The sequence below is a fragment of the Synchiropus splendidus genome, chromosome 10 (assembly GCF_027744825.2).
Source record: "Synchiropus splendidus isolate RoL2022-P1 chromosome 10, RoL_Sspl_1.0, whole genome shotgun sequence".
NCBI lineage: Eukaryota > Metazoa > Chordata > Actinopteri > Syngnathiformes > Callionymidae > Synchiropus > Synchiropus splendidus.
The window spans coordinates 19,190,076-19,202,660 of NC_071343.1; the positions used below are offsets into that span (position 1 = coordinate 19,190,076).

Sequence of the window (12,585 nt, forward strand, 5' to 3'; positions counted from 1 at the left end):
GAGTCCAATAAACTCTTCTTGCAGCCGATGACAGAGCACCACAGAACATCATCATTCAGTCATGAGGCGAAGAATCTAATGAAATTTTGGCTGTTTACTTAGATTCAGGGTGGGAGAGAAGTAGAGGATTTTCATTTGTCAAATGTCACACATCGTCTAAGTCTGTATCAATGAAAGCTTATATTGGTATTATTATTTTCTGTTAAGTTAAGGTGTCTCAAGAACCCTCATATGTGTAGTTGTAATTACTTATATTGACTTCAATTTATTTTTCTCTATTCTACTGGAAGCCAGACATCCTTGACCTCAATTAACTTCCTGCTTGAAGCACCTCACAGTGAACTTGGGTTCTTCCTTTGTGGCGTTTCTAGTTTTCCCTGTGCATGTGTAGGATTCCTCCGGGTAATTCACTTTTCTCCTTCACTTCAACAACCTATAGCAATGGCTACTAGGCTACTAGGAATTTACTACAATAGTTGATCAGCTTAAAAATGTGTATTTTCATATCTGGTGTATGATACAAATTAGGGCTGAACGATTAATTGCATTTGCGATTACACCGCAATATGATAAATGTGATTTTCTAACCGTAAGGCTGCGAGTTGACTGGTCACGTGGCTTTTAAGTTGGTGGCGCAGCGCAACGGTGAGCTTTAGCCATTGAGCTGTAAATTACGGCTTTAGCCTATGAAGGTAAAATGGGTGCAAAAGTGGCACATACCCGTAACACAAGACTCGTATCCATGCGTCAGAGGCACATACGCGTAACTGCACTTATGCATCCATAAACTCTGTGGCACGTGCATGTAAAAAGAAGATTTACATTCATACAAACACGAAAAGTAATTTCGCCTTCATTTTCTAAGTGCACAGATACAAGTGGCTAAACACGAGCTCTTGAAACTGCAATTGTGACACATTGCTAAGTTTTCCACCTCAACCACCGCCAAAACGGGTGCATGAGTTCCACATACTCGTAGAACACGATCCGTATGTGCGTGCACCCTTTTTGCACCTCTTCTCGCACCTGTAAATAAAACTGATGCGCACTCGTAGAAGTGACGGCAATACGTGCCTGTTACTCCATGCGCGTTCCTGTTAGTCACGTGACGTCTACTGTCCAATCTGCTTTTTTTTTATTACTAATTATGGGCTGTGTATGTTCAGACAGTGCTTAAAAAGTGCAATCTACATTTACATGAAGAGTTGGACGTGTTAGAGTGGTAAAGCCACATATTGGTTTCCATTATTGTTGTAATATGCACTTTAGTTTGTGTGATTTATCAGTTTAGTAAGTCTACAGTTGAAACTGAAGTAGACAAATAAACCATCTTTCATTTTAATTCATGCTTCATTTGCCTTTATCTTAACATAAGAATAGCCTATAAGGAAGAACAATTATATCACATATGGTTTATTATAATACAGATTAATTTATTAGTTGTGTTTGCTGTAAAATACATGAGAAGAGGACCTTGAAAAATAATCGCACATTTAATCGCAATCGCAATATTGAGAGAAAAAAATCGCAATTAGATTATTTTCCAAAATCGTTCAGCCCTAATACAAATAGGATTATTTCCATTACGGTTGACCAGAATCTCACCTCAACACGCTAATGACTTGCAACAACGTCTTGAGAATCTTTGTGAGCATCATTTCTTAATAAAACCTATCACAGTATCTTAATGGCAGTGCTACCTAAATTCCCTCCCATGTATCCGAACACATTGCTCTCGATTCCTTATGCCAGATGCCCATATGGGCTCCACCACACCACATGCTTCCTCACCTGGCATGGCTGTGACTCTGGTATGCCAAATTGGTGTAGCTAGGAGTGGGTCCTGGCTGAGGAGAAACAAACAGCTCCCAAGCATATGACTAGTGTGTCACCGCACCCAGAAGATACAGTATTTTCAAATGGTTTCAATGATCCACTCGTCAATCATGTTTCCTGAATCTATGTTTTGATGCAGTCTTTTTGATGTAGTCAAAGTGATTTTGACTATGTGATGCTACCTGATTCACAGATACGATTAGCAGTGATTCTCAAAATACCTGTGAATTAGAGAACTTAGGAGGAACTGGATACTGGGACCCACATCCCTGTCTCCCTTAGTAGCCATTATATGCGCTCAGAATTTGGCCAGGGTTCGATCCCTCAAATACCAGTCACCAACCAAGTATTGAGAATAGAGTGGAAGATTGAAAGACACCATTGTGTATCTGTCAAATATGAGGTCAAGTTAGTGACTAAAATTCCTCTGATGGATTTTTCTCAAGTTATATTATAGATTCAATAGCCTTTATTTATAAACACAACAGTCTGATATTCAGTCAGTTGGAAGTCACCAGATCAGCATGATTATCACAAATTAATCATCGTCTAATTTTTGCTGGGAGCCTCCTTATATTGCCCTCCATGGTCATATTATCAGTTTTATTTTCCTCTGATCCAACCATCTGCTTCCCAGAATCCATAGTCATATGATGTTTTAATAGTGTACATCAGGGGTTGGCATTCTACTTCTGAAGGAGCTATTTTGTCTCCCTCCTCCTGTTAAAACAAAGACGTTTATTGACACTTTAAACACTGACATTTTGAGTACTTCTCATATTAGTGTATAGCTAAAATAAAGAGACAATTTATTTTAAAAGAAAATCTGTGCTATAAATCTTATTATATAACCCTAGTCATTTTGTGCTTTTTAATTTATTCATGGATTCTCATCATATCTCTTAATACGAGTATTTTCATTATAAATGCTCACTATATTCTAAATAATAATAATAAATATTCTAAAAGATCTATGTATAAGCTAAAGTTGTCTTTTCAATGAGTTCATTTTGACGGGCAAGAAATGCTTGAAGACTGGCAAAACTGTTTGACACATTAAAAAGAAAAAATGAAGTAAATAATTTAAAAAGAAAAAAGAAAAAAGTTGAATAATTGAATGTATATTTGTCTCATATTCATCTTGACCTCATGATGGTTAAGCAAATACAGGGAAAGGCTCTCATGTTGCCATCTGGATGCACTTTGCCCATGTCTGATTTATACAGATAAAATTATTGTTGAGCTCTCATGTCTGGTATTAGTGTGAGCTCTGCGCTCTCAGACTACTTTTCTATTTTTTTCTGTATCTAGACTGAAAGTGTTAATGTACTTTTAAATCATCTTTCCTATATGGCATTTGTTGTCGTCAAATCAATGCAGATCATTGGTGCTGAAATGGAACACAAGTGGCGGTGCGCCTCCCCGCCGTATCACCAGACATGGCCTAAGGTTGTGGCCTTCATGTCAACCTTGTTCAAGAGCAACATTCACACACGCACAACATATCTAGGTCTCAATCAGCCTGAATACTCAGTCAGACTTGTTTTTGTCTTCCAGCAGAATAGGCAATGCCATAGCCTAGTTTGTCTGCGCCAGTGCCATTATCTGCCGGCAGGGACTGGTTCAGCCACCATTTGGATGTCTAGTGTGTGCGTCTGTGCGTGTGTGTATGAGAAAGAGAGAGAGAGAGATACGGTGGATTTCATGGAAAAAGATTCCACCAGGTTGTTAATTTTTCATTTGATCTTGTGTCTCTGCTCTGCCTGGCTGGATTGGGTTTCAGAACTTAAGCTTCCAGAGACAGTGATTGTATATACTTTAGCTCGAATGCTTGGTCAGCGTTTTGTTTCTCTGCTGGACTAAGATAATGTTTGCATCGTAGCATTATGACATAAATATGCCATCTGCTTTCTGTTGTTTTGTCTTCTTTGCTCTGAAGACAGAGTGATAAGCGCTAAAAACATGAAGCCACATCTTCATGAACGACCGTCTCTAAGGTTGATGCTTGCATTTTCTCGTGCATCTACAAGCCCCTGGTCCACAATTAGTCCTGGGCCTCAGACAGTTGTTTAACAGTGTTGCTGGTGGAATCACTGCTTGCTTATTTTTCAGTACTTTATTAGTTACTCCTGTTCCACTGCCTGGTGACACAAATTGCTAATAAGCCAGCCACATAGTACCATGCTCTTAAGCATAGAGACATGAGAGGCATATAGAGGCATATTTATCTTTCCTTGTTTGGTGTGAAAACATGTTTCAGTTGTTTATCTTGTATCAGATAGTATTATGACATGTTGTAACAATATGATATTTAATATAAAATGTTAAGTCCCAAGTTGACCTCTATATGTTTTATGGCTGCAGGAGGAATCCAGGTTGACTGGAGGAAACCCATATAAAACAGGGCGCACATATAAACCTGACACTAAAAACCTCACTTCTCCAGCTCGAATCAAAGCTATAACCCTGCTGTGAGGCTGCAACATGCTGCCCAGCATTTTTGATGCCATTAATACACTTTTCTTTTGTAGAAAATGTAATGAGATGCGATTTGCATTCACAAAATTCTTGAAATGAACTTTTCAAGTATGATGAAAAGTTCATTTCAAGTACCAAGCGTCATCTTGCGGGCGCACATTTGCGCGCTCATGTGACGGGGTGATCTTAAGTGCAATGACAGAAGTGTGGGGAGCTGACATCTCTCATAAGTTTAGCTTTGGTAGGGCTAATGGCTCTCTGTCTGCTGCCGCCTTGGCACAGACTGGGAAAGCATTAGCACTGAGCCGGAAGAAGAAAGCGTAAAATATGAATGAATGAAAGCACAAAGCTTTTTTTTTTTTTGTCTGGTTTGGTGATGTTGGTGATTTCATTGTCTGGTTTTAGAAACGGTTGTCTGAAGCTTCATTCAGTGAGAAAGTCGATTGTTAACTAAACTTACCATGATTTCAGTAGCTATAAAATCAGTGAGAAGGTGTGCACATCCATGAAGGAGTGACAACACAGAATGCAGTGGTTTAAGATTTATAATCACTGTGCCCCGACTGGGAATAGAATGCAGGGGGTCAGAGCATCAAAGCCTTACTCTACCAACAGATCACCAGTCATGTTGGCAGTGGTTTTAACACGCATAAGTGAAAAATGATTCCTACTAAAATAAAGTATTTGTTAATTTGTGGATAAATGAATCTTAAACCAATTAATGAAGGCATGTTTCGACTGAAAGTGCGGCCTTTAACCTCTGGTATAATGAGTTGACTTCTTGTATCTCACGGATGAACAAGACCTTTCCTTCCTTGCTCTTGCTGTGGCTTAGGTTGCACTTCCACACCTTTCGTTATTGCATCTAAACATGAAGCTTATGGATGTGCCGTACATTGCTGTTATAAATGTGATGTTGATCAAGGTCATTCAAAGTCTCGCACAGTCCCAAGTGATTTCGGATTGAGCCAGCCTGACAATCTTCATCCCTGATCAGAGCAGACGAGTGGGGGGTTTGCAAAGAGCGAGTGTGTATTATAAATAACCCAAATCAATAATAAACGACACACTATCTCACGTTTTTGGAGGTCGACTATGTTGCTCTCAAGAGAGATGGATGAAAAAAGCAATCCCCTCCTGTCACTGTACTAAGGAGGGGGGAGACAGGAACATGAGACGCTTCAAAATACAAGACCCCCCCAACCCCAGATTATGAACTAACTTGTGCATGTGTGTAAGTGTGTGTGTGTGTGTGTACATTAGGCGGCGGATGCTGCCCATGACTTATTCATCAGCGCTGTCTGCCGGGCTGCCACGCTGTGTACTTCAGTTTGCCTCGCAGTCATTATGCTACATGCATTATTTAAGACGCACGCGCACGCTGACTCGGATGCAGATCGCTATGCCAGCTATCTATCTGGGATATGCTCAGGCCGTCTGCTTCTCACACAGGCTGTTGCAAATAAGTGCACCAGACAATTTCACTTAGCTGTTCTCTGTATTGTACTCCGGTCTGTGCTCAAGTTTTCATGCTTTCATTCAGTAGTTTGATGTATCTCTGCTGGCCCGCCTGCTTGTTCAGGAGTGAAATCAACTGTTTAAACGCCACTTTCACCACTTTTTATAAATTCATAAATCAACCGCAGCCCATTCCCCTCCAGACACGACATGTCAACGACTGACTTTACATCTTGCTTTGCTAAAAACAAGCTACGCATCTATTTATACAAAAAATAAATTTCTATAAAAACAAACATCTGAGTCAAATGTGAAACTTTAACAGAGATGAACCCAGAAGCTGCTGCCACAAGAACAGTTTCAGATGCAGGGGTGTCCTGGGCAGATGTTTTACTCAGCTGAACCTTATTAATTAAAAATAAAACAGTTTTATAATGATTCTTTCCCTTACTACAAAGCTAAATGTCTACAGTTTTGTTCATCTTCTTTTGTATATTTATGCAAGATTAGCATACAATTGTGTCTGCTGCGTATCTTCTTTCACACATTTAAAGATTCATTCATTCAAACAAAATATATATGGAAGCTTGCCGCTTGATTAAATAAATAAAACCATATGAATTTTGGTCCCCGTTTAGCTATTTTGCTCGTATTCGGCAAGCGCTGTGTGCCCTGGGGAGTGGAGGGAGCAGACTTTGTGCCAATATAACACCTAAATACTCCTCCAATTAAAAAGCTATGAGTTAGTTTTGTAAACGATTGTTTAAAGTTTGGAACTTATCTGTATTTCCTCCTCTCATCCGCATCAGACATCCCTTCAGTCACAGCACGCTTCCATGCCGCTAGTGTGGCGATTCGCAAGATCTGGATAACCGCAAGATTATGCCGGTAAACAAATATGGCGGCCAAGCCACAGCTGCACCAGCGTTGAAAAACAGCACATTTTGATCATATTTGGAGAAATTACCGGGAGGAAACACTCTTTTCATGGAAACTATTGTGATGGCACTACGAGTAGGGTATTACACTAGCAACAATAATCTGACATTTAGGGTGTCCTGCTGTGGATACAGGAGGGCGTCCATTTTTTCATGTTTTGCTGTTCAGGGTGTCCTCATGACGTCCCACATGCCCTCCTAGCTAAAAGCCTGTTTCAAGTCCTTCTCTTACATGAAAGGGAAGGAAGTCATGTGTTGGAGTGAAGCAGTTGCTCTGCTCTGAGTTTCTTTTGGATGACAGTGCTCCTAACTGTTTAAACATAAGTAGAGTGCATCAGGAAAGTGTTTGTGAAGTCTGTCTGATATCAAAACACACACACCAAGTGGAGTGCACATTGCATTGGTCTCCTGCTGGTATGTCAGACATTCATGTGGACTGCATTGTGATAAAAACGGAGAAAAAATACCTGAAACGTGAACAGTAGTTTATTAATGAAGCAAAGCTGTGTAGTTTGGCGAGTCCTAGTGTTCTGAGAAGAGGCCACCACCTCCAATATAATTCAGTCAAGAGAACTTTTGAACAGGGAAAACGTTTTTACTCCTGTGCATCAACATCCAACGCTGATGGCTGACTTCTGCGTCAACATAAGACACAAAAGTCTACTTCCAAACCCAATATGTCAATATATTACGCCACGCGAGTGTGAATGGGTTGGATCGGTGAATGTTGAAGATTATTATTGAATGACAATCAATACATTTCTTTCATACACAACACTGTTTTCTTTTTCTCAGTTTCTTTGTCTGACCAGCGTGTGGTCTCTAACCTGCTGGGCAACGGTCCGTAACTCTCTCTGTCCTCGCTCCTGTGCACATGCAACTCCATCGCGCGTGTCAATAACCCCTTCTTCCCAATTCTGCCCAGTCTAGACATACATTTTGAGCAACCATGTACAAATGTAACCAGGAATAAGCGACAGGAGCCATACTCACCCACAGATATACGAATGCTTAAGTGAAGGCACTTCTGATTCTAAAAATATTGGAATATTTTTTCAGACTGAATGAATGTCTTGTAAACCACAACAATAATTACCATGTACATGTGTGAATTGAACCAGGCTGCTATTTGATGATATTTAAGGTAAGGTTTGAAAAACTTTATACAGAGTGTAAGCCTGTAAGCATTTTGCGATCACATTATTCTGAAAGCTTGTTTGAGTTGGTCTAAGGAGTTGTAATTCTCCACTCTAGTACCGATGTGTTCTTCTCATTCTTCTCAACAAATTGAGTTGAGTGGAGACTTCACCCCTACTGCTCAAAGCTACTAGCCCAATGAGATGGTAAAATATTGCATTTACCGACTAGGGGGTGTAAGAAAGTATCGATATGGTGAAATCTCGCCATAATTGATTCTGAGATATTGTATCAATGTCTTTGCTTAAATACTTGATTGTGTGACATCATCTTCATATTTTTTGTTGTCTATGTCGACATTTAATGCATCGATACTAAGACTAATATTTCTTTTTGCACTTATTTTGTTGATTAAGGGTGTGATTCATTCCTGCAATACATTGCAATCTATTGTATCACCACTACTATATCAGGATACGTATCATCTCGCAAGACACCTGCCAATACACAGCCCTGTTACTGACAGAACATGCCAGAATGTAAGTGATGGTTAATAGTACAGTTTCCTTTTTTGAATTACTGGCACACCCGGTTTAATGACCACACTTTGCCAGTAACTCACTGTGATATTTCTCAGTATAGAATGGTTGTGGAGCAGTCATAATGTCTCCATCATTGCTATCAATCAAAGTGATTTTGTGTTTATTAATGGTTAAATAAAGGCTAGATCCAGTAGCAGGCTGGTCAACGCAGAGTAAATGTTAATGTTACATTAGATTATATATCCTATATATGCACAATTTGTGTTCTAAACACCTGCATGCCATTTTCTTTTTTTACTAAATAAAACGGAATAGATTTCAGTGTATTCAAGTACTTTTTGAACATTTGAGCATATTGCACCAATACCGCGGTAATGATAACTGCAATAGTTTTGGTCATACCCGTCATATGAAATTTTCAACTGTTGCATCTCAAACTAAACTTGCAAAAGGGTATTGATCCCAGCTTGGACTGAGGAAAGCGATATCCAGGCACCCACACTGCACATGTGTCTCATCTCTGGCAGTTTTTCTGATGCATTATCTTTACAGATAAAAAAAAAATCCTCTGCGATCTAAGCCGCATTTGGTGTCACACACAACCTAAATCTTAATAATTCTTCACACCACCACCGTTGACAATCGTTGACAGTAGTGTGCCAATGTATTATTATTTATTTAAAAAAAATCAGGATTATTGTGTTGGCATTTATGAATCTATATGAATCGTGTGTCATGTTATTTGAGTTTCTATTGTGTCAGTATGATTATATTTGTGTTATTTCTTTTTCACAATTTATTTATTATTAGTAACTCTTGTTTTTAATATCATTTATTTATTTAGTTAAGATGGTCTTTACTGTGTTTAGTCCAACATGAATATGGCCGGTCTCTGCTAATCTTTGTCTGTGTTTGACGTAGACCTGGTGTGTTGTTGTGTTCTGGTCAGACTCATGGCTATTGTCCCCTGATCTTGTCCCCCCTTCACTTTTATTTCGGCTTGGCTCAGTAGCGACAGCAATTATTTGGGTCATACTGAGGCTTAGGTAAGCCGCTGACGTCAACGCACCAGAATGGACTGATAACAGGGAGTTCTATGGCAGACAGGTGCGGGGGTGTGTTTTCTGATCAAACAGAAACCTGCCTTCCTGGATTTTGGGATGAACTTTCAAAAATAGCTGGTGCACAAGCACACAAACACACAAGCACAACTACATAACACACTTGCATAATGACGATGCAATATTCACACGTTAACGTGCCAGTTTTGCAGATGAAGTTTCCTTCATTCACTGGGAATATTTTTCAATGCACCAATGCACAATGTGACTTTCATTTGCATTCTCAAATATTTAAATTACATTAATTGTCATTAATTAATAGTAAAACTTGTAACTCATTGATTGATTTCTTAAATCACTATATATATATGAGAAAAATGTGGACAGCACAGAGCATAAAGGGCATTATTATATTTTAATTCCATCTAACTTACAGCAAAAATATATATATATTAATAATAGTTTGATTCTAAATTCTGCATCCTTTGTCTAACTGTATGCAGTTTAACTTGATAGAAGCCATGATTTATTTTTCCTGTTGTCGTGCCATAAAAGTTTTAATTAGCGGTATGAAATTTTTCGTTGTCTTCGACTCTCACAGCGTAATAAGGCTCTTCTTTCTGGTGTGTGTGGTTTTTCCCTCGACACAGATGTTTTCATAGGCAGGACTTCTAGGCATCGTCACGGTGAGCAGGGTTTGCAGTTCAGTGAACTGAGTTACATCAGTGCTTCTCATTGATGATCTGGTCCTGTTTGTGTGCCTTCAACCTTTAGTCAATGGACACGTTCCAAACTAAGTGTAAAATAAAGCCAGACTCCAGTGGGGAAAGCTGGTTGTCTGTGGATGCAAGTTAGGGGTCAGATGAATATACTTTCTCTTCACTGCAATACTGGTTCCAGGTTTCTCCCCTGGACTTTCTTCCTTAGGGTTGGGGGTGTCTGACAACTCATTGTGCTTCATTAACAATCCTACTTAACAGAGAGGGCTGACTGGCGAACATTGAGAAGTTGCTGACATTGCAAGTCAAACTTGACTATAAACAGACAACTCAGTGGAAAACCTTTGCTGGTAATATCTAAGCCTAGGGATCCCCAACTTTCCTAAAACCTAGGATCGTCTGGGAACCTTTAAAGAAATATTTCCACATTGCAAATACAGTTCATTTTTGTGGCAATAGCTCAAAATATCTACAAATGTCTTGGTGATAGGGACACTTTGCCTTCACGCTGGCTTCCGTTAGCCTGAATAATTAGTCACAGACACTAGTTGCACTCCACAAGGTGAACACATGGACATGGTTCTCTGCTCTCGCGGCACAAGAATGTGTATAAAAGCAGCAGTGTTTGTCTAGTCCAGTGAGAGCACGGTCACAATCTGGCCCCCTCTTCCTCTTGGCTGGTCAGATGCAGCAACAGAGAGAGACTCCCATTAAATGCTCGACATGCCTGAGACTGCCCTGTGACGTGATGCGAGGGAGAGCGAGATGGAGGGAGGAAGAGAGAGAGAGAGAGTGGGAGGGGACGGGAGGACAAGGGGGAGGGAGAGAGAGAGGGTGGCAGCTGGAGGGCAGACTATAGCTCGTCACAGAGACAAACACAGAGAAGAGACGGCACACAGAGAGTGAAAGGCAGCGAGGGATCAGGCTTTTCTCACTAAATTTGTCTGCAGCTTTTTTTCTGCCACGGACTTCACAGCTCTCATCTCTGTTACAACACACTTTTCCACTCACACACAGAGCAATCGGACAGCCAGCTAAGCACAACTGATGGGTGAGAGCGCTTTTATTTTGGATTTTACTTATTTATGAAACACTATTACTTCAGTATTTCATGGCAACTCTTTGAGTCCACACGCTGAAATACGTCCTTGGTGCTGTGTGATACAAGTGTTTACGCTGACTTATATATTCTTATTAATGGGTGTAGATATTCCATAGAGGAGTGTCTGTGTGTGTGTTACCCTCTCTCTGTGTGTACATGTTAATTTGATGTGTGGGCGTGCTGCTTTTAGTTGTGACAGTGTTTATTGAATGGTACTGATGTATGGAGATTCTTGCTCAGCACCATTCTGAGGAACTGTTTTACTGAATGGAGCAGATGGCGGTGACTGTACCCTCCAAAGCCAAATGTTTGTAACTGGTTTTCAAGGAAGTTTGTTTGTACTATGAATCCAAATCGTAAAGTAAAGCTCTGGTGATCATCACCTCGTGGCTCAGGTCCAGTTCTCAACAACATGGTGTGGCGATTTGCTCTGTGCTTCTGTTTCAGATCTCGATTTAACAGATTCATTCATCGAAGTCAGGGAAGACAATTAGTGTCTGTGCTGCTGAGCATTCTTAGATAATACTCCAAATGACTTTATAGTGGCCGTTTACATTGCCGTAAGTGGTTGGCTCATGTTACCGTGTGACTCATTGTGTGCGCTTAAAGGTTTGATTTGACTTTTTGTTGCTCCCTTGTCACACAAATATTTGTTAACTATAACTGTGCATACGATAGCAACACCAATTCTTCTCTTCCTTTTTTTATGAAAGTTGAGTAGATATGTTAAAGTGATGGGTCTTAAGCAGCACAAAAAAGTGTTGACACTTAGTCTCTTCCAGTTTATGGTCATTGATCGAGGCGTATTATGTTCTGACTCTAAGGTTTCACAACAGTGTGTCACACTTCAGTGCACAAGGCTACACAATTGAATGTGCTAACATTGTAGAAACAATGTATTTAAAAAAAATAAAGTCATAAATCCTGCCACCCTAGTTAATTTAATCTGTGATGCTTGTCACGAATTGAATTGACTTGGTTCATCTTGCAGCATAACAATTCTGCTGCATATAAGTCTGACCACGCATGACAGCCGTTGTTACCCAAATATGTCATTGATCCTGTGGCTCCCTCTTCTTCATATGGGTTTTTAATCGGGGGACCAGGCAGTGTTGACAGGGCACGCAGATGCGACTGCGTAATTGGGACCACCAATGTAGTGATTGTATCATCCATGTGCCACATTTATCCATTCTTCGAGCAGTTTGGGGCGACAGGTTGCTAGTCTGTCACGGATAACCAATATAACACTCACAATTTACTGTCATCATTTGTTTTTGCACTCACTAGTTCAAGGGAAAAACAATCACCAAA

General features: G+C 40.0%; 1 protein-coding gene across 3 annotated transcripts in view; it reads left to right on the forward strand.

Annotated features, from left to right (window-relative positions):
* The window catches only part of hdac4 (histone deacetylase 4), a 124,327-nt gene that overhangs the window by 50,678 nt on the left and 61,064 nt on the right, over positions 1 to 12,585 (forward strand). The window contains exon 1 of one of the 3 annotated variants that reach the window (XM_053876649.1): positions 11,014 to 11,220. The exons of the other annotated variants lie outside the window; for them this stretch is intronic. Within the exon in view, the coding sequence (XP_053732624.1) occupies positions 11,217 to 11,220 (4 nt within the window). The 5' untranslated portion in view covers positions 11,014 to 11,216. Of the gene's footprint in view, positions 1 to 11,013; positions 11,221 to 12,585 lie in introns of those variants that run through there. 3 annotated transcript variants of the gene reach the window in all.